Source organism: Dendropsophus ebraccatus, chromosome 8 (assembly GCF_027789765.1).
Source record: "Dendropsophus ebraccatus isolate aDenEbr1 chromosome 8, aDenEbr1.pat, whole genome shotgun sequence".
NCBI lineage: Eukaryota > Metazoa > Chordata > Amphibia > Anura > Hylidae > Dendropsophus > Dendropsophus ebraccatus.
In genome coordinates, this window is record NC_091461.1 from 6,442,458 (window position 1) to 6,469,305 (window position 26,848).

The window sequence follows — 26,848 nt, forward strand, 5'->3', positions numbered from 1 at the left end:
TATGGGGCTTAATAGAGGGGCCTATTACTATATTAGGGCTACACAGAGGAGCCTTATACTGTATGGGGCATAGAAGAGATTTAACCCTTTCCTACCCATCACATACTGGTACGTACTGGGTTCAAAGAGAAGGCACGCTGTGACCCCACTCTGAACCATGTGTGTGTGGCTATTAGACTGCACAGTCCAATCACCCTGCCTGACTAACCATTTAAAGGGGAACTATCAGCAGGTTAGACAAATCTAACTTTCTGATAGTCCTTTATTGAGCAGCAGATGAAGGTCTGTCTCTTAGCTTCATCCTCGGTGCCATTTCTATGCACTTTACTCCGTTTACTCCATGGTCCGTTAAGACTGTTTGGAACACTGGGGCACTGTTAGGAGCACTGCCCCGCCCCCATAGTGCCAATCCACCCCCGGCCGACCCGAGAGTGAGGGGCGATACCTGCTTCTGGTTGGGATGAGCCTCAGCCCTGCAATGATCCTGACTCCTGACTCTGAGCTTTCGATTACTATGGGCTAAAGCAGTACATAGTAATCGAGCACTGATCTCAGAGATCAATGCAGAACATATTTTCCCATTTGGTATCGCCACATGCGGAATCACCCAAACTATTAAATTATCCTGATCTCCTGATCTCGCACGGTAAATGGTGTAAGTGTGAAAACCTGCCAAATTGCAAAATTGAGGATTTTTGTCACATCACACCCAGAAAACTGAAATAAAAAGTGATCAAAAAGTTGCATATATGCAAGCTGTGGTCGGACCCTCACTGCGGCTAGGGAATAGCCTAATTACATAGGAATACCCGTCTAATGCTAAAAAGATCCCACCTCATGGCTGGCTTTATTGGGTGGGGCTTATTGCATCAAAAATATGCCACATTTTTAGCCTAAGGGTATAAACCCACACACCGTATATGCAGCAGATATGCAACAAATACGCAGCAGATTTGTTGGTACAGATTTGATGCTGTGTTCAGTTATTTAGATCTAATCTGCTGCGATTTTGCTGCGAGTTTGCTGCGAGTTTGCTGCGTATCGCAGCAGTAAATACGCTGCATATACGGTGTGTGGGTTTATACCCTAAAGGTAAATTACTGGAGGCTAGATGAGCTGTATTTAGTTGCTATGAGCTGTGATTGGTTGCTATGAGCTGTAATTGGTTGCTATGAGCTGTAATTGGTTGCTATGAGCTGTGATTGGTTGCTATGAGCTGTAATTGGTTGCTATGAGTTGTGATTGGTTGTTGTGAGCTGTTATTGGTTGCTATGAGCTGTGATTGGTTGTTATGAGCTGTGATTGGTTGTTATGAGCTGTAATTGGTTGCTATGAGCTGTGATTGGTTGCTATGAGCTGTAATTGGTTGCTATGAGCTGTGATTGGTTGCTATGAGCTGTGTTTGGTTGTTATGAGCTGTGATTGGTTGCTATGAGCTGTGTTTGGTTGCTATGAGCTGTAATTGGTTGCTATGAGCTGTGATTGGTTGCTATGAGCTGTGTTTGGTTGTTATGAGCTGTGATTGGTTGCTATGAGCTGTGTTTGGTTGTTATGAGCTGTAATTGGTTGCTATGAGCTGTAATTGGTTGCTATGAGCTGTGATTGGTTGCTATGAGCTGTGTTTGGTTGTTATGAGCTGTGATTGGTTGCTATGAGCTGTGTTTGGTTGTTATGAGCTGTAATTGGTTGCTATGAGCTGTGTTTGGTTGTTATGAGCTGTAATTGGTTGTTATGAGCTGTAATTGGTTGCTATGAGCTGTAATTGGTTGCTATGAGCTGTGATTGGTTGCTATGAGCTGTGATTGGTTGTTATGAGCTGTAGTTGGTTGCTATGAGTGTCAGTGTTACTATAAGATCTAAATACGGTTGAAACTATGAATCCACTTCTTCACCAATAGCTGCTGCCAGGATTATTGCTGTCGGTAACCATATGGGTTTGTGGTGTCGGCAGGGGGATCGCAGTGTAGGGGCGTGGCCTAACACTGCTTGATACATTTTTGCCATAATTCTTACACAGTGTAAACATAGACTAGACAGTCTGAGCGCACCGGATGTACCTGATGTACTACATCGGCTCCGGCGGGTTCATAGATCCAGTGCTTAGTGTCTAAAACACAGTGAGGCTATGGGGGACATTTACTACTGAGCCTATTACGTGCGTTTTTTTTTTTTTTTACAGAATATTTGTTTGTTTTTTTACCATTGGCAATAATTGGCAAACATTCAAAACAAGCAGATTTTAAAAAGCTGCATCTACAATATATTTGCTGCCGAATACTGGTTTATAGAACTTAGTCCAAATGGGCACAAAACCCAAATATTTACAAGAAACTAGACGCGGCGCCCTTGATAAATGCCCCCCCCCCTTTTACGCGAACGTGCCGGTTATATTGGGGAAAGGTGGACGTCTATAGATAATGACAGCTGCTAATAACATTCATGATCATGGTTAGCAATGGACGTCCACCTTTCTCCGATAAAGAACGGCACGTTCCCATAGTGGGAACATAGCCTGAAAATGTGGTGGAAGCCCGGTGTGTCAGCTTTTCGTACAGGTGTGTCAGCTTTTCTTATGGGTGTGTCAGCTTTTCGTACAGGTGTGTCAGCTTTTCGTACAGGTGTGTCAGCTTTTCGTACAGGTGTGTCAGCTTTTCGTACAGGTGTGTCAGCTTTTCGTACAGGTGTGTCAGCTTTTCGTACAGGTGTGTCAGCTTTTCGTACAGGTGTGTCAGCTTTTCGTACAGGTGTGTCAGCTTTTCGTACAGGTGTGTCAGCTTTTCGTACAAACTGCACTATAGTTTTATTCTCCCCTCCTAGTTCTTTGAGGTTTGAATATCATGACTTTCATGCCCTCCCCCCCCCCCCCCCTTAGATATATTACATTGTTTTATCTGTGTTTTTTTCATTGACCTTTCAGATCTAATAGAGAATTCTATTGGAAACCACTGGACACTAAGAACAACCAGAAAAGTGAAGAAAAACACTGCAAACAAGACGCCTTTCAGCAAATATACGGATACATCATAAACAAAATGCAATTTATTTAAGCGCCATATATGAGACCATCCAAAGTTTTTATTATTTTACTTGTTTTATTATTTTAGGCTATGTTCACACATAGTATTTTCCATCAGTCTTTTAGTCAGTGTTTGGTCAGTCGGTTGAAAACACAGATTCTGTGCAAATCTTTCCATTATAATTTTGCGGGTCACTTCCACTCCTGGTTTTGGTTGACCAAATATCTGACGGAAATATTGTGTGTGACCAGAGCCTTACCGTGACCTGTAATATAGAGAAGATTTCGGGAGACCCATTATCTTCTCTCTGCTCCGTCTTCTGCTTACACCACATTATATGGCAGCTGTCACCCACACCATGGGAGAGAAGAGCGAATTCAACGTCCGTCAGTCCGTCACGTAGATTGTGTTACATTGTGTCTAATAAAAGTAAAAGTGATGAATGTACAGTATGCAATACCGACAGCTGTAAATCTCCAGGGCTGGTTTTACTGGTTTGCGAACATTGACTGGATTCATGAAGAATATTTTCTATAACTGATCTGTGACACAGTTATCATCGGGAGCCTCTCCAGACATGATGCCCCTCCCCATGTGAGGACTATATGAGGGTGACTACCCCCCCCCCCCCCAGCTCCCAGCAGTTCCCCGGACCCAAGGTGGTGTCCACTACAAGGTGAGTCCTGACGAGGAGCGATAATAATAAGTAAGTTAATAATATTTAGTTATAATGTAATAGTCAGAGCTCCACCAGCTAAGTCATTGTCATTAACCCTTTATGTTAAGAGCTTGTCTGATTGTGTATCTGTACAGTACAGTGATCTCCTCTAGATCTGCTGTACGGGTCTCGTGTGATGATGTATGTAGGGATGGATCTATCGGTGATCACTACCAGGCACCTATACAGCAGAGACATCACTGGGGACAGTGCAGGCAGTAGACTAGGAGGAATTAGCCATGGCTCCCCTTGAGATATGCTTCTTTATATTCGGTTGGGGTCATGTTGCGGTCCCGGTTACGTCTGGCTCCCCTTGAGATATAATGTTTCTGCTTCTTTATATTTGGTCGGGGTCACGTTGCGGTCCCGGTTACATGTGGCTCCCCTGGTGATATAATGCTTCTTCTTCTTTACATTTGGTTGGGGTCATGTTGCGGTCCCAGTTATGTTTGGCTCCCCTGGAGATATAATGCTTCTTCTTCTTTACATTTGGTTGGGGTCATGTTGCGGTCCCAGTTATGTTTGGCTCCCCTTGACATATAATGTTTCTGCTTCTTTATATTCGGTTGGGGTCACGTTGCGGTCCCGGTTACATTTGGCTCCCCTGGAGATATAATGCTTCTGCTTCTTTGTGTTTGATCGGGGTCACGTTGCGGTTCCAGTTATGTTTGGCTCCCCTGGAGATATAATGCTTCTGCTTCTTTATATTCGGTTGGGGTCACGTTGAGGTCCCGTTTATGTTTGGCTCCCCTGGAGATATAATGCTTCTGCTTCTTTATATTCGGTTGGGGTCACGTTGCGGTCCCGGTTACATTTGGCTCCCCTGGAGATATAATGCTTCTGCTTCTTTATATTCGTCTGGGGTCACGTTGCAGTCCCGTTTATGTTTGGCTCCCCTGGAGATATAATGCTTCTTTATATTTGGTTGGGGTCACGTTGCGGTCCCGTTTATGTTTGGCTCCCCTGGAGATATAATGCTTCTGCTTCTTTATATTCGGTTGAGGTCACGTTGCGGTCCCGGTTACATTTGGCTCCCCTGGAGACATAATGCTTCTGCTTCTTTATATTCGGTTGGGGTCACGTTGCGGTCCTGGTTATGTTTGGTTTCCCTTGAGATATAATGTTTCTGCTTCCGGTTGTCCTCATGTCTTACAGATAATGGCCATCCTCCCCATCCTCAGCGTGCTCTCCATTATTAAAGGTGAATGATTATATTGTTATGATCTTCTTAATTTCTTCCTTTCTGCCTTTTCCTCCCCTTTTTCTTCATCTTCCACTTCTCATTCTTTTCCTTTCTTCCTCTTTCTTCTGTTCTTTTTTTCTTTCTCTTTCTTGCTTTTACTTCTGCGTTTCCTATTTCTTCATTTCTCTCTTCTTTGTTATCTTCCACTTTATTTCCTGTTAGGTTCATCTTTCCATCTTTCCTTCTTCATCATTCTTGTTGTCTTCTTTATCTTTTTCTTTCTGTTTTCTTTGCCTTATTATTATTATTATTATTATTATTATTATTATTATTATTATTGTGTTATCTTCTGACCTTTCTCTAGCTAGAATACACCATAGCCCTAAGCAAAGAGGCCATGACTTTGAAAGAAGTTTCCTCTAGCCCTCTGGAGCACCCTTAGAACCACTGCCACATCATCCAGCCTGCCTCTTCTAATGATAATTAATGGAGGGGTCGGGCCAGATGATGAGTACCTTCCTCCTCAGCATCCCTGGCACTATAGGGGACTATCAGCAGTTAGATTAGTCGAACTGCTAATTCCCCTTTAAAAGGGGGAAATAAATATATGTCTTGTATATTGCTATGAGGAGCATGCGGTTTATGAACAGATATAACCTCCTGTCTTATCTTTCCCTTCCACTATTTATCACAAGAAGATCTAGAGAAAAACATTTCCCTCCTGCCCTCCATTTTTTTATTTTTTATTTTACAACTGATTCTCTTCTGCACATGTAATAAAGCATGTACAGTTGTTAATCTTATCTAAGCATGGTTCCAGATATGCAATGACAATATCAATTTTATTATTCATTTTATGAGTTACAGTTTGGCATTTACCCTCTAAGCCCAAAGGAAGGGCAATCCTTAAGCCATGGTTTTCCTAGTGGTTTCCTCCACAGTGGGTTTTTCCTAGGTGCCGCAGGATAACTTTTTGTTGAGTTGAAGACTAGCTTTGTTTAGCACAGTTTTTATAATTTTTGCCTAAACTTGTAGTTCCAAGTTATACGCTTAAGGCTTTGAATTAACCCTTCAAGGACATGGCCCATTTTCGTTTTTACGTTTTCGGTTTTTCCTCCTTGTGTTTAAAAGGTCATAGCACTTGCATTTTTCCACCTAGAAACCCACATGACCCCTTATTTTTTGCGTCACTAATTGTACTTTGCAATTACAGGCTGAATTTTTGCATAAAGTACACTGCGAAACCAGAAAAAAATTCAAAGTGTGGTGAAATTGAAAAAAAAAACGCATTTCTTTTATTTGGGGGAAATGTGTTTTTTACGCCATTCGCCCTGGGGTAAAACTGACTTGTTATGCATGTTCCTCAAGTCGTTACGATTAAAACGATATATAACATGTATAACTTATATTGTATCTGATGGCCTGTAAAAAATTCAAACCGTTGTTAACCAATATACGTTCCTTAAAATCGCTCCATTCCCAGGCTTATAGCACTTTTATCCTTTGGTCTATGGGGCTGTGCGAGGTGTCATTTTTTGCGCCATGATGTGATCTTTCTATCGGTACCTTGATTGCGCATATACGACTTTTTGATCGCTTTATATTACATTTTTTCTGGATTTGATGCGACCAAAAATGCGCAATTTTGCACTTTGGGATTTTTTTGCGCTGACGCCGTTTACCGTACGAGATCAGGAATGTGATTAATTAATAGTTCGGGTGATTACGCACGCGGCGATAGCAAACATGTTTATTTATTTATTTATTTGTTTACTTTTATTTAAAACCTGGGAAAAGGGGGGTGATTCAGACTTTTATTAGGGGAGGGGGCTTTTTACTATTAACAACACTTTTTTTTTTTTTTTTTACACATATACTAGAAGCCCCCCTGGGGGACTTCTAGTATATACACTTGGATCTCTCATTGAGATCTCTGCAGCATAGATATGCTGCAGAGATCCATGAGATCGGCACTCGTTTGCTTTCGGCTGCTGCAGCCGAAAACGAACGAGTGCCGAGCCGAGGACGGCGCCATCTTGGACGCGTCCCCGGCCGGCATCAGTAACGGAGATCGCTCCTCCGGGACAAGGTCCCGGAGGAGCGATCTCCCCCACTAGACCCCAGGGAAACGTTGCCTCCGGTAATCGGAGGCAGCTGTCAACTTTGACAGCTGCCTCCGATTAGCTAATTAGCGGGCACGGCGATCAGACCGTGCCCGCTAATAGCAGCGGTCCCGGGCTACTCGCGGCACCCGGGATCGCGGCACTTCAAAGCGGGGCCACCGCGCGGCCCCGCTTTGAAGTGCAAGTGAGGACATATGACGTACGCATACGTCCTATGTCCTTAAGAGGTTAACTGTATATTATTAAATTAAAAGATATATAGTCAATTATAAATTGCAGGCAAGTTATGGTGGACTGATTTTAATTTTAAAGGAAGTTAAACCTCACATTGGTGAACAAGCAGAGTCTTGGAAGTGTTCAGCCTTAGCCTTATGGATGTTGTAATAATAACATCATCCGGGGTGGGCACAGTGGTTAAGCACAGGAGTGAGGATCTTCAGTAGGGTCATTGGTGCCCTCAAGGTAGGCTGTAGTGATGAGCAAATACTGTTCGATCGAATAGATATTCGATCGAATAGTGAGATATTCGAATATTCGAACGAATATCCCGCGAATATTCGATAAATATTCGATAAGCGTTCAAGTCCCCCAGCTTCCGGTTTCACCCTTCAAATGGTCAAATAGATGTTTTTCACTAATCGAATACTTGTTCCCATAGACTTTAATGGGATTGAATATTCGATCAAATTTTTGAATATTCACGGGATATCTGTACGAATATCGAATATTCGCTCATCACTAGTAGGCTGGTTCTGATGGAATGCCAGCCATAAAGTGTCCCCCCCCCCCCTTCTTTATTGCTGTCTGGCCGAGTGCTGTGTATCCCAGTGGCCAAGCACTTCACCTGATTCCTGTAATTGTTTTAGCCCTGTGATTTAAATAAAGCTGTGCCCATTTTAACACCAAAAAGTGTGTTTTGTGCCTTCATTTCATAGTCTGTTTGTTGTGGTTGAAGTTGTTGGCTCTTCAGGCTTCTCAGTGCTCACGATGGCTGTGATTGTCCTTCACTTTTTCACTTATTTGGCTCATCTCATCATGTCCAGAGTCAGATGAAGCTGTCAGTCATTTGTTCTTCACATTGAAGCTTTGGCTTGTTGTAATCAAAGATCTACTTTTTTTTTTATTCCTGTCATTCTGGGTCCTACCCAGCACCAGGGTCCCATCCCATATCCTTACAGTACTGCTCTTGTATAAAGCTTCCATGCACAAACCATGAGCCTAGTCTCTACCCAATGGTGCCCATAAACCTGAAACTTTTTCATGACATTTTGTGGCACAACAAATTCATACAATGGCTAAATATTGTAAAACAATAGATAGATAGATAGATAGGAGATGTGTAAATATATAGGAGATAGATAGCCTAACATATGTTTCCTGTATTAGCGGAGGTGTGCTACGACCGGCTGGGATGCTTCACAAACCATTACCCATGGGCTGGGACCCTACAGAGGCCGGTAAGCCGCTTACCCTGGGCTCCAGAGAAGATCAACACCCGCTTCCTGCTCTACACCAGGGACAATGTGAACTCCTATCAGGTCAGTTCACACTATTCAGTTTTTAATCTTCACACTGCAAAAGATTCTTCTCAGAAATCCAACAAAATCTGGACAGAACCTGCCCCAAAATCTCCATTACATGTGGATGTACCGTAATGCTACAGCAGATATTGCCACCTACCACTCTAGAAGTTCCCATGAAGTTCCCATGGATTCTAAATCATCCAGCTGCCCTCTCGATCCTCCTTAAAAAAATATGAATAACTTAACAATCTCCATTACTGTTCATCTTGTCAGTGGGTTGTGTGATTGGACGGTGTCAGTGACTGGGACACAACCCAGACTGGTAATGCCCAGTTGTCAATGTATTCATACATTTCATGAAGGAATAACAGAGGAAAGGCACAATGCAGAGATCTAAGAATTGTTACGCCTCCAGGAATACGAGTGTATAACAAAACTGCTGGAAAAAAAAGGTTAACATGGTAGGTGTCGGGGTAATAGCAATAGGTGGTAGGTGTCGGTGTAATAGGTGGTAGGTGTTGGGGTTCTCTCACCTATCGATATTGAGAGAACACCATCTAATGGGACCCGTAGCCTCAGGATGCCGGGAAGCAAAGCATTCTGTTCGGTACAGAGGATCGATAGCGGAATCACGATCAACCTGTGTCTCATATACTTGAGAAAGGGATCCTGGCACCCTGAAACGCACTGTTCCTTGAGACTTACAAAATAAGGTAAGCATTTATGATTCAGGTCTTCCATACTATTGATTGTGAATCAGCTATCGATCCTCTGCACCGTACAGAAAATGTCAGGAAGAGGTCAGGTGTATAGAAGCCCATTATATTAAAACTTGGAGCCGTATTACACGGGACGATTATCATTCAAAAAAATCGATAGATTGTTGGATTTAAACAATAATTGTTTTGTGTAATAGCAGGCAACAGTTAAACGACCAACGAGAAATCGTTGATTGTTTGATTGACTCTGGACCTACAGTAACGTCGTTGATCATTCACAAATCTTTTTTTTTTTTTTTGTAATTCAAGATTTTATTTTCAGTAAGTAGAAAACAGTATAGTTTCAGTAGAGTAAAGCATGAACAAATGTACATTACAAAGGTAGCAGCGAGTCCACGGGGTTGAGTGGATCACCGCTAGAAAATAAACTGGCTGCCGGGGTCAGCTGCGGAAGGTATGTGGAGAATGGAGGCCATCACTTAGGCATATCCTGGCAACATAGCTACTCCACATATAGCGATTCACGAGGACACCGAACAACCTCAAGAAAATAAAAGCAATACAAGATCACCTCATAGATAAGCTGAGCTAAAGGAGAGAGAAGAAGAGTACCAGAAGAAGGAAAGGGAAAGAGTAAGAAAGGGGAGGAGGGGAAGGAGAAAGGAGGAGACGGGGACAGGAAGGGGGGACCTGTGAGGAAGGGGGAGCCCTAGCTGCCCAACCCAGTCAAAGACTAACTGCATCAGCCAAATCTTGGGAAGGGGCCATTACTCTAGCCATCTCGCCAAAGAGGGACTCTCTTTGAAAGTAAGCCATGGTAACCAGGCGTACTCTACCTTCTTACTCCGACCCTGCTCCTCTGCCGTCAAGGATTCCATCCTGTATATGTAATCCATCTCGACGGACCACTCTGCAACGGACGGCATCGCCGTGGATTTCCAATGCCTGGGGATAACTGTCCTGGCCGATGTAAGAAAGTGGCGCAGAAGCCCCTTCTTGGCAGCAGAGGGAGAACCGGGAACCAAAAAGGGCAGAGCCAGGCCAGGGGAGGGAGTTACGTCCCTGCCTGTGACCGCCGTGTAAATTTCAAACACAGCCTCCCAAAAAGGTCGCAGGACTGGGCAATCCCACCAGATATGTATCATTGAACCCACCTCTGTCATGCAGCGCCAGCAAGTGTCCAGAACGTCAGGGTAGATCAGGTGAAGTAACGAGGGGCACCGGTACCAGCGCGTTAGGATTTTGAAATTTTTCTCCTGTGCATAACACGCTAGGGGCCATTTATGCGTAAGGGTGAAGATTTTCAGCAAATCTGAGTCAGAGAGTGTTACACCAAGATCCTGCTCCCAAGCTGAGATGTACGACAAGGTCTGGTCAGCGTCTTTAGCTAGCAGGAGGCGATACAGTTGGGAGATAGTTTTCTCCGGAGGAGAAGGTTGCAAGAGCAGGGATTCCAAGTCAGTCAGCTCAGGTATACGGATGCCCCCAGGGAAGTGCTGAGACAGGTATGCTGTCAGCTGCAGGTACTCCAACCATGCCAATCTCCTCCCCGGGCAGAGCTCTTGTAGCGCCTGTAGTGTCGGGATAGTGGCACTGGACCCTAGTATCTGGCCAATCCTGGCACCCTCTGAGGCCGACCAAATGAGAAAAGTAGGCTTAGTACATGCTGGCGGGAAGGCCGGATCCCCGAATAAGGGGCTCATGTGACCAGGGCGGTGCGATAAACTGTAGAGGGGAAGAAGCTGATCCCAAGTCTGTAGGAAATGTCTAGTTAGGGGAGTGAAAGAAGAAGCTGGCGGGCGGTTAACAGGAAGCACCCATGGCAAAGACCTAAGAGGGATTGGGGATAGCGCTTCCTCAATTTTAACCCATTGTTTGTCTGAGGCTCTGTGGAACCAATCAATCAGATGTAGCAATATACATGCCTTGCTATACAAAGAGAAATCGGGAAGGCCCGCACCACCAGATTGTTTCGGGCGTGTGAGCGTTTTGAACTTTATGCGTGGGCGCACTGAACCCCAGACAAACTTACAGAGGAGAGTTTGGAGCTGTTTGAGGAACGGGCTCGGAATACGAACCGGGAGGGCCTGGAAGAAATAAAAGAACCTTGGAAGGATATCCATTTTGATAACGTTTATCCTGCCAAACCAACGGAGGTAGGAGCGATTATAATTAGAAAGATCAGTTTTTGTGCGAGTCAGCAGGGGGGGGAGGTTCAACGAGAAAAGGGAGGTCAGATCGGAGGGAACCCAGACCCCCAGGTACTTCAACGCCTGGGGCTGCCACTTAAAGGCAAATGAATCACGTAGCTGCCGTACCAGACCGCCTGGGAGGGAGATGTGTAAGGCTTTCGTTTTGGAATAGTTAACTTTAAAGTTGCTAACCTGGCCATAGAGATCGAATTCCCGGAGTATCGCAGGGATGGAAACCACAGGGCTGGAGACATAGAGCATTCACAAATCTTTTAACACGTCGTTCCCTAGCCGTTCGTTAAAGAAAAAGGGAGGGTTCAACAACGTCCTAGGGCAAATTCTATTGGCTGAACACATAAGTAGGGGACAAAAGGCTGGACATTGACCACATTTAAATGAACGCAACATATTAGCAAGTGAACTTTCTGAAACATTACATGCACAACCTGCGAATGTTTTTCAACATTTAATACCTCCAATTCCATTGGCAAATTTCAGTTGCCAATATTTCTATGTGTATACTGTGCACAGAACAAAAACATTCAAAAATGTAACTTGCTTCACCTACTAGAAGGATGATCTCTTGCTGATCGCTAGGTGTAACAGCTCTGAAACCAACGACCAGCCAGGAAAGGATGCGTAACAATCATCGTTCTGTGTAATAGGGTAAACGATTTAAGATTGTTGTCATAGTGGTCGTTTAAGAATATTCATCGTTAATTGCCGAAAAAGTATCCCGTGTAATACGGCCCTTATTGTGAATAATAATCCTCATTGTTTCTGCAAAGTGGCTGCGAGGATGGTCTCTCACCCTGGAGGAGCTGGTACCTTCCTGCATTACCCATCATTCTATTATATATCTGTTGCCCTGTTAGTTTTTCTTTTCTTTCAGTGATGTGGATATCAGATTCCCCCAGAGATAAGACCGCCTCTGTCTGGCAGAGACTTTAATTCTCAGTTATTAGTAAATGATTGGAGTGTTTTATGATTCTCAGGATGACGTTTATTATGCTCCATTTCCATTGTCTCCCTACAGGAACTCAGCGCCCTCAATAACAATACAATCTCCAAGTCCAATTTTCGGACATATCGGAAAACTCACATCATTATCCATGGATTTTTAAATGATGGGCAGACTAGTTGGATGCTGGACATGTGCCAGGTGGGTGCAAGACCCCAAAACTATGGGTTTTTGATTTAAAAAAAAAAAAATACCCGTCCCACAAAAAAACTCACTACATCAAGGGGGTCTCCGCCATCTTAACACCAACCAGATTCAGCACCAGGACTGGCATGGGGGAAAAGAGTCCATGTCATCGATACCAGTACCAACATCGCTACAGCCCCTTATAAAACCTCTGCAGTGGCCCCACGAGAGGAAGCAGGAAGCGTTAGAGAGTGGTCTGCCCCTATCATAGCCCTCATGCCCAGCAATGACTGTGATAAGTCAGTGTAACCGGCTGTGGTGCGCCACAAGACCATGGCAGCCTGCAGGTAACAATATTGCTCTCACCCAAGAGGCCTAGCCATCTATAACTGCCACCATTACCAATACCCCCTCACTTTCCTCCATACCAGGTTGCTGCACCACGTTTCTACCACACAGGGTCTTTATCAAGCTTATAAGCAGTTAAGCCCAATTTTTGCCACAAGATAGTAGTCAGGGTCTCTTGTGCCCCCTTATAATATTAGGCCCTCTGTATAGCACCATATAATTCTAAGCCACCTTTGTGCACCCATATAGTTGTAGGCCCCTCCTCTGTTCCCCATATAGTAGATGTGCCCACATCTGTTCTCCCCTATAGTAATTTTACTCCCTTTGTGCCACCATGTGCTTTCTCTGGGACCCCATATAGTATAGCTCCACTCTGTGCGGCCCCCATATAGTATAGACCCCCTCAGTGTCTCCATATAGTATAGGTTTTCTCTGTGTCCCTGTATAGTATAGGTCCCCTCTGTGCCGGCCCAGTATAGTGCAGTCCCCTTTTGTGCAGCAGCCATTATGTAGTAGGCTCCCTCTGTGTAGGCTTACGTGTAGGGCCACATTACAAGGGACCCCACAGTCACATAGCGGGCTATATTAAAGGGACCCAAGGGCCACATTACAGAGGACCCCAGAACCAGATATAAGGCGTCATTATAGGGGCCCCAGAGCTAGTGAATAAAGAACACTGTCATAAGGCATAAACATAAGACATATAGGCCCTAGGAGCATCTCTTCTTTCATGTCTCACCATGTTCTCCATTATTTCCAGGCCATGTTACAGGCGGAGGACGTCAATTGTTTCTCTGTTGACTGGAGCGGCGGCTCGCGGACTCTTTACACTCAGTCTGCCAATAACATCCGTGTGGTGGGGGCAGAAGTCGCCTATTTTGTGAGCGCTCTCGGGGTAAGGCCTAATGCTGACGCCATGGAGCTGATGGAGTCACCTATCAGTCATGTTTCACCTTCTGATTGATCTTTTGGATTATAGAAAATATATAACTACCCCTCGTCTAATGTTCACCTTATCGGGCACAGTCTGGGGGCGCACGCTGCTGGCGAGGCTGGGAAACGACAACCGGGAATCGGAAGGATAACTGGTGGGTGTGACCAAAGAAGTGATAGGTTCCTGGTGGACTCCATGAGGGGAGATTTATCAAACCTTGGGCAGTGGGGAGGATATATAGCAACCAATCAGATCGCTGCTTCTGCTTTTCAAAGGACTTTTTGTACATGAAAGATGAAATCTGATTGGTTGCTAAGGCCGATAAGCGGCATATGTATTAGGGCCTTTAGAAAGTGTTCTCATGAGAGTCATATTAACACACCAATATCTAACCTGATCCTTCACACAGGACTGGACCCCGCTCAGCCGTACTTCCAGGACGCCCCTCCAGAGGTCAGATTGGATCCTTCCGATGCTATACTTGTTGATGCCATTCACACCGATACAACACCAACTATACTTAACCTGGGTAACAGGGAAAATAGTGTGTGTAGGGGGCAATAATTATGTATACTTCTGTGGGAAAGAAGCAAGGGACATAATATGTCCATAGAGACCCCACCAGCCGAATAGTGAGTGCAGCTCTGGAGTAGAATACAGGATGTAACTCAGGATTGGTAATGTAATATATATTAGATAGAGTTACTGGGATATTATGTAGCCCCACCACCTCTGATGGGTTTTGCATAGATATTAAGTATTGTTGCCACTTCTGATGGGTTATGCTGAGATATTAGGTAGCGCCGCCACCTCTGATGAGTTTTCCTGGTATATTAGGTAGCGACGCCAACTCTAATGCGTTTTGCTTGGATAATAGGTAGTGCCGCCACCTCTGATTGGATTCGTTGGGATATTAGGTAGTGCCACACCCCTAATGGGTTTGTTGGGATATTAGGTAGTGCCACCACCTCTAAAGGGTTTTGCAGAGATATTAGGTGAGTCCGCCAACTCTGATGGGTTTAGCTGGGATATTGGGTAGTATCACCACCTCAGATGGGTTTTGCTATCATATTAGGTAGTGCTGCCACCTCTGAAGGGTTTTGTTGGGATATTGGTTAGTGTGGCCACCTCTGAAGGATTTTGCTGGGATATTAGGTAGTCCCACCACTCCTGATTGGTTTCTTTGGGATATTAGGTAGTGCTGCCACCTCTGATGTTTTTTTTCAGGGATGTTAGTTAGTCTTGCCACCTCTGATGGTTTTTGCTGAGATTTTACATAGTGCTGCCACCCCTGATGGTTTTTTCTGGGATATGAGGTATAGTAGGTGGTCTTGCCCCTTAAGTCCCACTCGTTTGCGAGTATATGTTCCAATACTCACATCAGAGTGGGACTTAAGGGGCTATGTATCACGGTGGTTTGGTGATCTCCCCCCTTGGCAACAGTCTTTCCTTCCCTGGAGGGATATCTGGCTATTCCTGTGTTTTGAGACTCGCAACTGAGATTCCATAACCACTTTTTTGCTTAAATTATGTAGTCCAGCCACCTCTGATGGGTTTTGCAGAGATATTAGGTAGTCCCACCACCTCTGATGGGTTTTGCAGAGATATTAGGTAGTCCCGCCACCTCTGATGGGTTTTGCTAGGATATTTGGTAGTCCGGCCTCCTGTGATGGGTTTTGTTGGGATATTTAGTCCTGCTACCTCTGATGGTTTTTTCTGGGATATTAGGTAGAGCCGCCAGCTCTGATGGGCTTTGCAGAGATATTACGAACTTCTGCCACCTCTGATGGGTTTTGCTGGCATATTAGGTTGTGCCACCAACTCTGATGGGTTTTGGTAGGATATTAGATTGTGGCACCACTTCTGATGTTTTTGGCTGGTATATTAGGTTGTGCTACCACTTTTGAGGGGTTTTTCAAGGATATTAGGCTGTTCCGCCACCTCTAAAGTGTTTTGTTGGGATATTAGGTAGTCCCGCCACCTCTGATGGGTTTTGCTGGGATAATAGGTTGTGCTACCACCTCTGATGGGTTTTGCTGGGATAATAGGTTGTGCTACCACCTCTGATGGGTTTCCCTGGGATATTAGGTAGTGCCACCACCTCTAATGGGTTTTGCTGGGATATTAGGTAGTGCTGCCACCCCTAATGGGTTTCGCTGGAATATTAGTTAGTGCCACCACCTATAAAGGGTTTTGCAGAGATATTAGGTAGTGCCACCACCCCTGATGGATTTTGCAGAAATATAAGGTGGTGCCGCCACCTCTGATGGGTTTTGCTGGAATATTAGGTAGTATCACCACCTCAGATGGGTTTCTCTATCATATTAGGTAGTGCCGCCACCTCTGTAGGGTTTCATTGGGATATTGGGTAGTGTTGCCACCTCTGATGAGGGGCTATGTATCACGGTGGTTTGGTGATCTCCCCCCTTGGCAACAGTCTTTCCTTCCCTGGAGGGATATCTGGCTATTCCTGTGTTTTGAGACTCGCAACTAAGATTCCACGGACCTCTTTTTTTGCGTAAATTATGTAGTCCCACCACCTCTGATGGGTTTCACTGGCATATTAGGTAGTGCCGCCACCTCTTATGGGCTTTGCAGAGATATTACAAAGTTCTGCCACCTCTGATGTTTTTGGCTGGTATATTAGGTTGTGCTACCACTTTTGAAGGGTTTTGCAAGGATATTAGGTAGGCCCGCCACCTGTGATGGGTTTTGCAGAGAAAGTAGGTACTCCTGTCACCTCTGATGGATTTTGCTGGGATATTAAGTATAACAATATAATCTTTACATTATTAAGCCAACAGGGAAAATTCTTCTACCCCTTCCCACCTAATTAATTGGGGTCTCTGGAGAGTAGAGGACCAGCATAGAGAGTGACCCCAGCTCTATACTCACAGCAATTATAATGTTCATTGTACTCAGGTACCGGAGGATATGGGATGAGTCAGACGGTCGGTCATCTGGATTTCTTTCCAAATGGAGGAAAAAGAATGCCGGGATGTAAGAAGAATGAAGTCATCAGTCATGTGAACCCCGATGACATTGCACCAAGTAATTATAGAAATCCTCACTTTTTTGTCTGTAGAAACCTGTAGATGATGGAGGGGTGACGTGGAGGATGTGGGACATTACAGTTGTGGATTGATATGGTGACATTACATGATGAGTAGGACATTGGATGACAAGGAGGAGGTGTGATAACATGGAGGACATGGGACATGAAAGATGTGGAATGACTTGGAGTTTCCTACATGGATGACATTGGCAGTGGATGTATAATTTTTTTTAAAGTTTTTCTATATAATTTACTGTTTATTTTTATCTCTTTCCTAGCAATTGATGAATTAGCTGCCTGCAATCACTTGCGGAGCTACATGTATTACACTGAGAGTATCCTCACCCCCGATGGATTCATTGGATTCCCGAGCATTTCCTATGACGCCTTTACAGCAGTAAGTTAGAGAAATGTTCGGCCCATATCATCCCCCAGCGGGTATAACACAGAGCGCCTACTTGTGTCACCTGCCCCAGCATCCTGAGCGCACAGCGTATATAACACAGAGCGCCTACTTGTGTCACCTGCCCCAGCATCCTGAGCGCACAGCGTATATAACACCGAGCGCCTACTTGTGTCACCTGTCCCAGCATCCTGAGCGCACAGCGTATATAACACAGAGCGCCTACTTGTGTCACCTGTCCCAGCATCCTGAGCGCACAGCGTATATAACACAGAGCGCCTACTTGTGTCACCTGCCCAGCATCCTGAGCGCACAGCGTATATAACACAGAGCGCCTACTTGTGTCACCTGTCCCAGCATCCTGAGCGCACAGCGTATATAACACAGAGCGCCTACTTGTGTCACCTGTCCCAGCATCCTGAGCGCACACACAGCGGATATAACACTGAGCACCTACTTGTGTCACCTGTCCCAGCATCCTGAGCGCACACACAGCGGGTATAACACTGAGCGCCTACTTGTGTCACCTGTCCCAGCATCCTGAGCGCACACACAGCGGGTATAACACTGAGCGCCTACTTGTGTCACCTGTCCCAGCATCCTGAGCGCACACACAGCGGGTATAACACCGAGCACCTATTTGTGTCACCTGTCCCAGCATCCTGAGCGCACACACAGCGGATATAACACCGAGCACCTACTTGTGTCACCTGTCCCAGCATCCTGAGCGCACACACAGCGGGTATAACACTGAGCGCCTACTTGTGTCACCTGTCCCAGCATCCTGAGCGCACACACAGCGGGTATAACACCGAGCACCTATTTGTGTCACCTGTCCCAGCATCCTGAGCGCACACACAGCGGATATAACACCGAGCACCTACTTGTGTCACCGGTTCCTGAGCGCACACACAGCGGGTATAACACCGAGCACCTACTTGTGTCACCTGTCCCAGCATCCTGAGTGCACACACAGCGGATATAACACCGAGCACCTACTTGTGTCACCTGTCCCAGCATCCTGAGTGCACACACAGCGGATATAACACCGAGCACCTACTTGTGTCACCTGTCCCAGCATCCTGAGCGCACACACAGCGGGTATAACACTGAGCGCCTACTGCGTGTCACCGGTTCCTGAGCGCACACACAGCGGGTTGTGGAGCCGGATTACTACAGATGATATAATGATGGTGGGTTACCTCTTGTATACAGTAAATGTCTTCTTTTCCTCAGGGTGAAGGATTCCCGTGCCCCTATGGCGGCTGCCCAAGCATGGGACACTACGCTGATCAATACCGAGGAGTCACCCCCGATGGGCAGACATTTTACCTAAACACAGGAGACACAAAACCCTTTTCCAGTAAGTTGGGTTGTTCGAGCAGAGGGAGTTATTAGTTATATGCCCCTGGGGGAGGGGGGAAGGTATTAGTTATATGTCTGGGCAGGGGGAGTTATGTTATATGCCCTTGGGGGACGGGGAGTTATCAGTTATATGCCGTGGAAGGGGGGATTATTATTTATATGTCTGGGCAGGGGGAATTATTAGTTATACGCCCCTGGGGGAGGGGGGAGTTATTATTTATATGTCTGAGCAGGGGGAGGTATTAGTTGTATGCCCCCGGGGGAGTTATTAGTTATATACCCCAGCAGGGGTAGTTACTGGTTATATGCCTGTGGAGGGGGAGGTATTGGTTATATGCCTGTGGAGGGGGAGGTATTAGTTATATGCCTGTGGGGGGGGGGGAGGTACTAGTCACATGCCCCGGCAGGGGGAATTATTAGTTATATGCCCCGGCAGGGGGAGTTACTGGTTATATACCTGTGGAGGGGGAGGTATTCGTTATATGCCCGGTGTAACAGGCCAGAGTATACCCCCAGCCCAGACTATACCCGGGGTTAAAATGGCCAAGGCTAGATTATACCCCGGGTATATTTTGGCCTAGGCTATTTTATACCCAGGGGTATATTTCGGCCTAGGCCAATTTATACCCCCTCAGGCCATTTTATACCCCCATGAAATCAGTAGCATTGAGTGATATACACAAGAAATACTTAATTTTTTTTTACATTTTATTGGGTATTCGGCTTTGGCTGCTGAGTTAAGTGAGAAGCTACTGATGTAAATCTTAAAAATCTAAACACATAGGAGGAGATTTATCAAACATGGGGGGAGATTTATCAACCATGGTGTAAAGTGAAACTGGCTCAGTCGCCCCTAACAACCAATCAGATTCCTCCTCTCATTCCTCACAGACTCTTTGGAAAATGAAAGGTGTAATCTGATTGGTTGCCGGGGGCAAATGAGCCAGTTTCACTTTACACCATGTTTGATAAATCTCCCCATGGTGTAAAGTGAAACTGGCTCAGTTGCCCCTAGCAACCAGTTCACCTTTCATTTTCCAAAGAGTCTGTGAGGAATGAAAGGTGGAATCTGATTGGTTGCCTCCCCCATATGCCCCATTCACACTGAGCAGCAGAATCCCGCCGTGCTCAGTGTCTCACTGTGAGTGAAGGAGTGAAGGCGTCCGCTTTCTTCTGTCATTGTCCTGACATGTTAGTTCTTTGAGCAGAGAGCGGCGACAGCGGAGGAGCGCGCACACTCTCCTCCACTCAAAGCAGCACACTGAGCACGGCGGGATTCCGCGGCGGAGCTTCCAACATTTTTGCTCAGTGTGAATGAGGCCATAGGGGACATTTATTATTATGGGTTTTTTTGGGCTAATAGGGAGATTTTGTGCACTTCATAAATACCTGTCCAAGAGTTATTAAGGGTTTTGCGCTATTTTACCTCCGTTTTCATTGCCTGCACCTTTTTTCAATGTATGCTAGGGGGAGGGGGGGTTGTTCTATTAATTAGTTTTCATTAGATTTGTCAAGTGCAAATTTTTATTTTTTTGCGCAAAATCCTACACTAGCGTAGCTTTGTAGCTAAGCTGTTTTAGACTGGGTTCACACTGTGTTATTGCAGTCTATTTTTTTTTCCATTAGTTTTTTTCAAAATGGATAAGAAAAATGGAAGCGTTTGTGTGCCTCCATTTTGATCAGTTTTTCCATTAATCAGTTTTTCCATTCCATAATTAAAAAAAAAAACGGATTAAAAATGCATCCTTTTTTTAGCGTATACAAATACTGTGGTTGACCGCATTTTTGTGTACACTAAAAAAATTTGTTTTGCTCCGTTTTTCAATCCATTCTTTTTTGTTGCAAAAAAGGATGAAAAAAAAAACGGACTGCAAAAAACGCGTAAATAGTGCAATAAATTTTGCAAGATGTATCAGGGCACTTTTTGCACAGCCCATAAAAAACTTAACAAGAGGAAGCAGCTGTGTGTCCGAGTATAATAAATAAAAAAAAAAACTGCGCACTTTTCAACAAATTAGAGTTAGGGTGCCTTCACACCTACCGTATCGCAGTAGAAAATCCGCTGCGGATCCGCAGCAGATCCGCAGCGGATTTAACTAAATGAATGAACACAGCATTAAATCCGCACTTACAAATCTGCTGCGGATCCGCAGCGGATTTGACTGTGCGTATTTAATGCTGTGTTCATTCATTTAGTTAAATCTGCTGCGGATCCGCAGCGGATTTTCTACTGCGATACGGTAGGTGTGAAGGCACCCATAAAGTGAAAAAAACTGTGAAGAGTTAACATTATGACCTGGAGGGATATAGTCTGGCTTAGGCTATTTTACACCCCCTGGTATAGAATATATCACCTCATGTATACTGTATACTGTTGCCTGGGCCAGGGGTGAGAAAACCAGTGAAGTAATAATACTATGGCCCTGAGAGATATAGCATGGCCTAGGCTGTTTTACACCCCCAGGTGTAGCGTTTATCCCCCGGGGTATACTGTGGCCTGGTTCGACATTAGATGGATATATTCTGGCCTGGATGGGTATACTCTGGTCTAGGCTATGTTACACCCCAGGGTATAGTTTGGCCTAGGCTATTTTATACCCCGGGGTATATTCTGGCCTGGAGGGGTATAGTTTGGCCTAGGCTATTTTATACCCCGGGCAGGGCCGATTCTAGCTTTTCTGCTGCCTGAGGCGAAAATTAAAATGGCGCCCCCCCCCCCATGCTAGAATCAATTGTGTAGCAACTATTCACACGTCGATACCTCAGCTATAAGTAAACTTATTTTCTCATTGTGTATTATGATGTTCTGCAGAACCTCATAATACACCTCAGCTGCTGCAGAACCTCATCATACACCTCAGCTGCTGCAGAACCTCATAATACACCCCAGCTGCTGCAGAACCTCATCATGCACCTCAGCTGCTGCAGAACCTCATCATACACCTCAGCTGCTGCAGAACCTCATCATACACCTCAGCTGCTGCAGAACCACATAAGCCTCCTACTTTATAAAGAACCAGTGTATGAACCTCTTATGTACTGCAGGGTGTAAGTGACAAAAACTTCACTTACAGGCTGCAGCACAAATATAATTAAAGGGCATAAGAGAAGGAGAGGTCTTCTTCACTGCGCTGCACTGGTGACCCCTGACCTCTGCACGGAGCCCGCACATTTTTCTACCTACTGGCAGCTGGAGATCGGAGGTCAGGGGTTATCACTGTACAAGAAGTGAAGAAGCAGACCTCTAATTCTCTGAAGCTCTTTAACCCTTTGTGCTGCAGCCTGTAAGTGAAGTCTGTGTGACTTACACACTGCAGTACATGAAGGGGTTAAGTACTCTGACAGGCTCTGGCATGGTCGCTCCAGCACAGGGTCCAGGAAACGCTGCAGCCGTACTGAGACCCTGTCTGTGAGGTAAGGCAGAGAGGCAGGGGGTGAAGGAGGGGTACAGATCGTGCTGGTCTGAGAGGCCACAGTGAGACACTGTCTCTGTGGGGCAGGAGGGGTGAGCGGAGCTAGACTGCCAGGATAACACTTAACCCTACAATCCCCTAGTCCCGTGATATAACCCATAATAAAACACAGACATAATAACTTTTGTTGGGCGGTCTCGGGCCACAGCTTTTATTTCTCTTATAACCTTTTCTTTTAACCATTTATAAGTGCCAGAAAACGGAGGTCTCCACTCAGGGTATGCCAGCCGCCGCTCCCGGCGGGCACTACCACCTTCACCTCGTGGCTTAGCTTCTCATAACCGCCAACAGCTGTGACTTAACTTCAAATCTAGTAACAGAAAACATATGTTAGAATTCCAACCATAACAGGGTGGGAGGGAGGGACGTCCTCTTCCTCGCTTGTCTGAACCGAAAGAGAAAGCTCACTGACAGGAAGGAGCTACACGAGCAGAAGCCTCTGCTGATTGGACCAGGGCTTAACTACCACCCCTTAACAACCAAACCTCCAATAGAACTGAGAGGGGAGGGAACACAGGCACGGGACTGTTAACTCCTCACTACCCAAACAAATTAACCCCTGGCAGTCCCTGTACACCTCACTTAAGCAGATCGCTGTCCACCAGACTGCCAGGATAACACTTAACCCTACAATCCCCTAGTCCCGTGATATAACCCATAATAAAACACAGACATAATAACTTTTGTTGGGCGGTCTCGGGCCACAGCTTTTATTTCTCTTATAACCTTTTCTTTTAACCATTTATAAGTGCCAGAAAACGGAGGTCTCCACTCAGGGTATGCCAGCCGCCGCTCCCGGCGGGCACTACCACCTTCACCTCGTGGCTTAGCTTCTCATAACCGCCAAGGAGTAGCTCATGTATCACTACACTGAGCTGCGACCCCCACCCAACAAAAAGAGGGCCTGCTCCACCCCATCTTGTAAGCCTGAAAGAAATATATCGAGCCCAATTTCATTTAAATGGACCCCATCGGGGCGCGTCAACCTCCTGTTGTCCCCTTCCAGCTGCCTGTGCCTCACCACCACCCCTGACCTGGAACGTACAAAACGTGACGTTCGGGCATTAACTGTCCTCCTAGCTTTTTCGACTGCCCCTGCGTCTCTGGCTCCTTGCCATGATACTCGAGGGACTATCTCGGACCACACTACCACTACGTTCCTGAAGAAGCCTGGTATTCTTTCTATGTCTGCCCTAATGATGGAAAGCAAATCTGCTAGTCTTAGAAAACAGAGGTCATTACCTCCGGCGTGTATGACCAGGACAACTGGCGTCAGAGCGGATTGACCAATTTCCATAACGTGTTTAAGGACATCCGACCACCGAAGACCCTTGATTCCCCTCCAATAGGCGTCCACCGTATGGAAACCCAGGGTTCTTCCGCCCGGCCTGCTGGCTGCTCTGCGTGCCGCATGGTGGATGTAGGAATGGCCGATAAACCAAACGGCCGGACGTCTGGCATCTGCAAAAAATCAGTCCAACAGTTCAGGTCTAACATAAGAAGAATAACATGCTGACTTCCACCTGCCAATTCGCTTAACTTGATCCTCTGATAGGCCAGCCCTAGCAGCCTCCGTGGCTGCCCCTATCCGAAAGGAATGTGTACCGTAGTGATTAGGGTTCACCCCCACTCCCCCCAAAACTTTTTTCATTATGGACTGAAACTGATACCGAGTTAGGGGGGAACAGTCTTGATGAGACAGAAAATTAACACTTACCGGGCGGGCGGAGGCATAATTTGTAATTATACTGACTGGACATAAGGGGCCGGGGACCTCCCGTATGGGCAACCATGCGCCTCTGCCAAAGATATCAGTTTTTGAGTGTCGTACTCTTACTCGCAGTGAATTATTAGCTATCACCACATCTTCCGCCTGTAATCCTCCAGGGCGGGAGGCTGAGGGGGCCACCAACTCACCAATACGAAGGGCACCAAAGAATGCCAAGCAGAATGCCGCTGAAAAAAGGGAAGACTCGTGTTCTGATGAACAAACTAGAGGGAGTTGGGACACCATTTTACCCAATAGTGAGTGGGAAATAGGACGTCTTGTATCCGTACTAATGTGTTCTTTGCGCCAACCTTTAAGTGCTTGTCTAACCATGAAAGTGTTGGCTACATTTGACCATCCCCTTAATTTAAAATGGAAACTTATGCCCGCTAATTTGCGCTTGGCCATAGCGTTAGAACAGCCCCTTTGTCGGAGCCCCAACAAATAAGATATGGTGACTGATAACCTGGCCTGCTCGTCAGTGTCTACTGGAAGATGTCCTACCATTGACAGCCATTCACTCCACGCCTTACCATAACCGTCCCACGTGGCTGTAGACACCGAAGCCTGTATCAGGGGAAGGAGTCTGGCATCGGTAAGTCCCACAGATGGTGTGGGCAGACAGCACCCTCCTGCGCCGCATCTGGACAGAGGGCACGGAACTCCTGCCAATTGAAACGAGATAAAGCGTCAGCTATACAGTTCGATGTGCCTGGGACATGCTGAGCCCGAAAGGAAATGTTATGTTGCAAACATTTTAAAACCAGATAACGTAATAATGATAATACCGGGAGAGAGGAAGAAGACAACCTATTGATGCAATGAACTACGCTCAAGTTGTCTGTCCAAAAACAGACTTGGCGGTTGGCTAACTGGTCGCCCCAGAGTTCTATAGCCACAATTATCGGGAACAGTTCTAAAAGTGTTAAATTACGGCAGAGGCCTGATTCCTGCCATTCCGTAGGCCAGGAGGCTGAACACCAACAAGAGCCCAGAATGGCCCCGAAACCGCAGGATCCCGCTGCATCCGTGAATAGGAAAAGTTCTTTATTCGTGGCTTCTTTAACCTGTACACAGGTGCGACCATTATAGGTGGCTAGGAATTTTTTCCAGACTCCAAGGTCAGCCTTTAATGGCTTAGTGAGGCGTATGTAGTGCCCAGGGTGGCGAGCCCCTTTTGTTGCCAACGATAGGCGCCTGGAAAAAACTCGGCCCATAGGCATTATTCTGCATGCAAATACCAGAAGGCCTAACAAGGACTGCAGCTGTTGGAGGGTGACCTTTCTTACAGATAAGAACCCTTTTACCAGTGAATTTAGTTTGGTCAATTTTTCTTCTGGAAGCTTAAAAACCATGAGGACGGAGTCCAATTCTATGCCTAGAAATGAAAGTGATGTGGTCGGGCCTTCTGTTTTCTCATCAGCAATGGGCACCCCAAACTTCTTCATAAAAAACAAGAAGGTAGAAAGCATAAATTGACAAATGTTACCATCGCCAGGGGCCACAAAAAGGAAGTCGTCTAAGTAATGAATGATTGCGTTGCTGCCAGCTTCATATCTTACCACCCATTCGAGGAACGAACTAAAAAGCTCAAAATAGTGGCATGATATGGAGCAGCCCATAGGCAAGCAAGTGTCAAAATAGATTGACCCGTCCAGCTGCAGGCCTAGCAAATGGTAACATTCGGGGTGAACCGGGAGGAGTCTGAAAGCAGATTGGATATCTGACTTGGCTAAGAGAGCTCCTGGGCCAGCTGCCCTCAACAGTGTAACCGCCCTGTCAAATGAAACGTATGATACGGTAGCATCCTCTTTTGATATCCCATCATTGACCGAGCTGCCCTTGGGATGGGATAGATGGTGAATTAATCTATATTTACCCAACTCCTTTTTAGGGACAACACCTAATGGGGATATCCTGAGGTTAGGAATTGGAAGATAACTGAAGGGGCCTTCCATCCTACCCAATGTTACCTCCTGATTGATTTTCTCAGTCAAAACTTGTGGATACTGCTTAGCCGACTTTAAGTTGTCAGACCATGTGGGTGATGATGATAAGGTAAAGGGGATAAAGAAACCATCTGTAAAACCATCCAATAACATTTTAGCTGCTTGTCTATTGTGATACCTGTTTAGCCAGGGACGCATCTCGTCCACGTTCACCGGGGTTCTGTCCTTCGGCTGGCGGGACCACCCTGCCTGACTTTGTGATTCTCTGGCATCTAGCTGCGGCATGAGGGCCCCCACATGTGGAGCACTCATGCTTGAACTTACAGAGACCGAAGAATCTGCAATGCCCTTCGTTATATAGCCAGCATGTACCCGGTCTCCTGATGGCCACTGCCCCTGGAGTGTTATGTGAGGCAGCGGCACCTGTCTGAAAGGGGGGGTATCTTTGAGACATCATGAGCCTTATCCATACATCCGTTGCTTTGACCCCCCATCCAATATCAGGCTGCAGTGCTAGGCGGCGACGAAACTCCTCGTCATATTTCCACCAAGCACTGCCGCCGTATGATTTAAATGCGGTGTATACTGAATCCTGATAAATAAAGAGCTCGGAGCAACGCTCCGGGTGTTTCTCACCCATTACGCAGCCTAAAACTGCGAATGCCTGCAGCCAGTTGTTAATAGTCTTGGCTACCCGGGGTCTGCGTTCAAAGGATGACCTTTCAGTAGGCATACGCCTCTCCCTGTCCACTGTATTCTGATCAACGGTTACCAGTGACCAGATATCTATGTACTGGTTGTCCCATATTTTTTCTTTAACGTCTTGCGCAAGATGAGCCCCTAATGGGCTGATAGCACAGAAAAAGGCCTCCTTATAAATACCGGCTTTATTAGGTTTGTCAAGAGGTGTTACTATATCTTTTGGATTGTC

The 26,848-nt window shown here is 45.8% G+C and overlaps 1 protein-coding gene across 1 annotated transcript in view; it reads left to right on the forward strand.

The window, feature by feature from the left end:
* The window catches only part of LOC138799947 (pancreatic lipase-related protein 2-like), a 34,960-nt gene that overhangs the window by 982 nt on the left and 7,130 nt on the right, over positions 1–26,848 (forward strand). The window contains exons 2-11 of the mRNA XM_069981751.1: positions 2,918–2,970; positions 7,453–7,510; positions 8,428–8,579; positions 12,512–12,637; positions 13,731–13,865; positions 13,950–14,058; positions 14,314–14,433; positions 16,836–16,955; positions 17,238–17,356; positions 18,599–18,725. Of these exons, the coding sequence (XP_069837852.1) occupies positions 2,918–2,970; positions 7,453–7,510; positions 8,428–8,579; positions 12,512–12,637; positions 13,731–13,865; positions 13,950–14,058; positions 14,314–14,433; positions 16,836–16,955; positions 17,238–17,356; positions 18,599–18,725 (1,119 nt within the window). The remainder of the gene's footprint in view (positions 1–2,917; positions 2,971–7,452; positions 7,511–8,427; positions 8,580–12,511; positions 12,638–13,730; positions 13,866–13,949; positions 14,059–14,313; positions 14,434–16,835; positions 16,956–17,237; positions 17,357–18,598; positions 18,726–26,848) is intronic.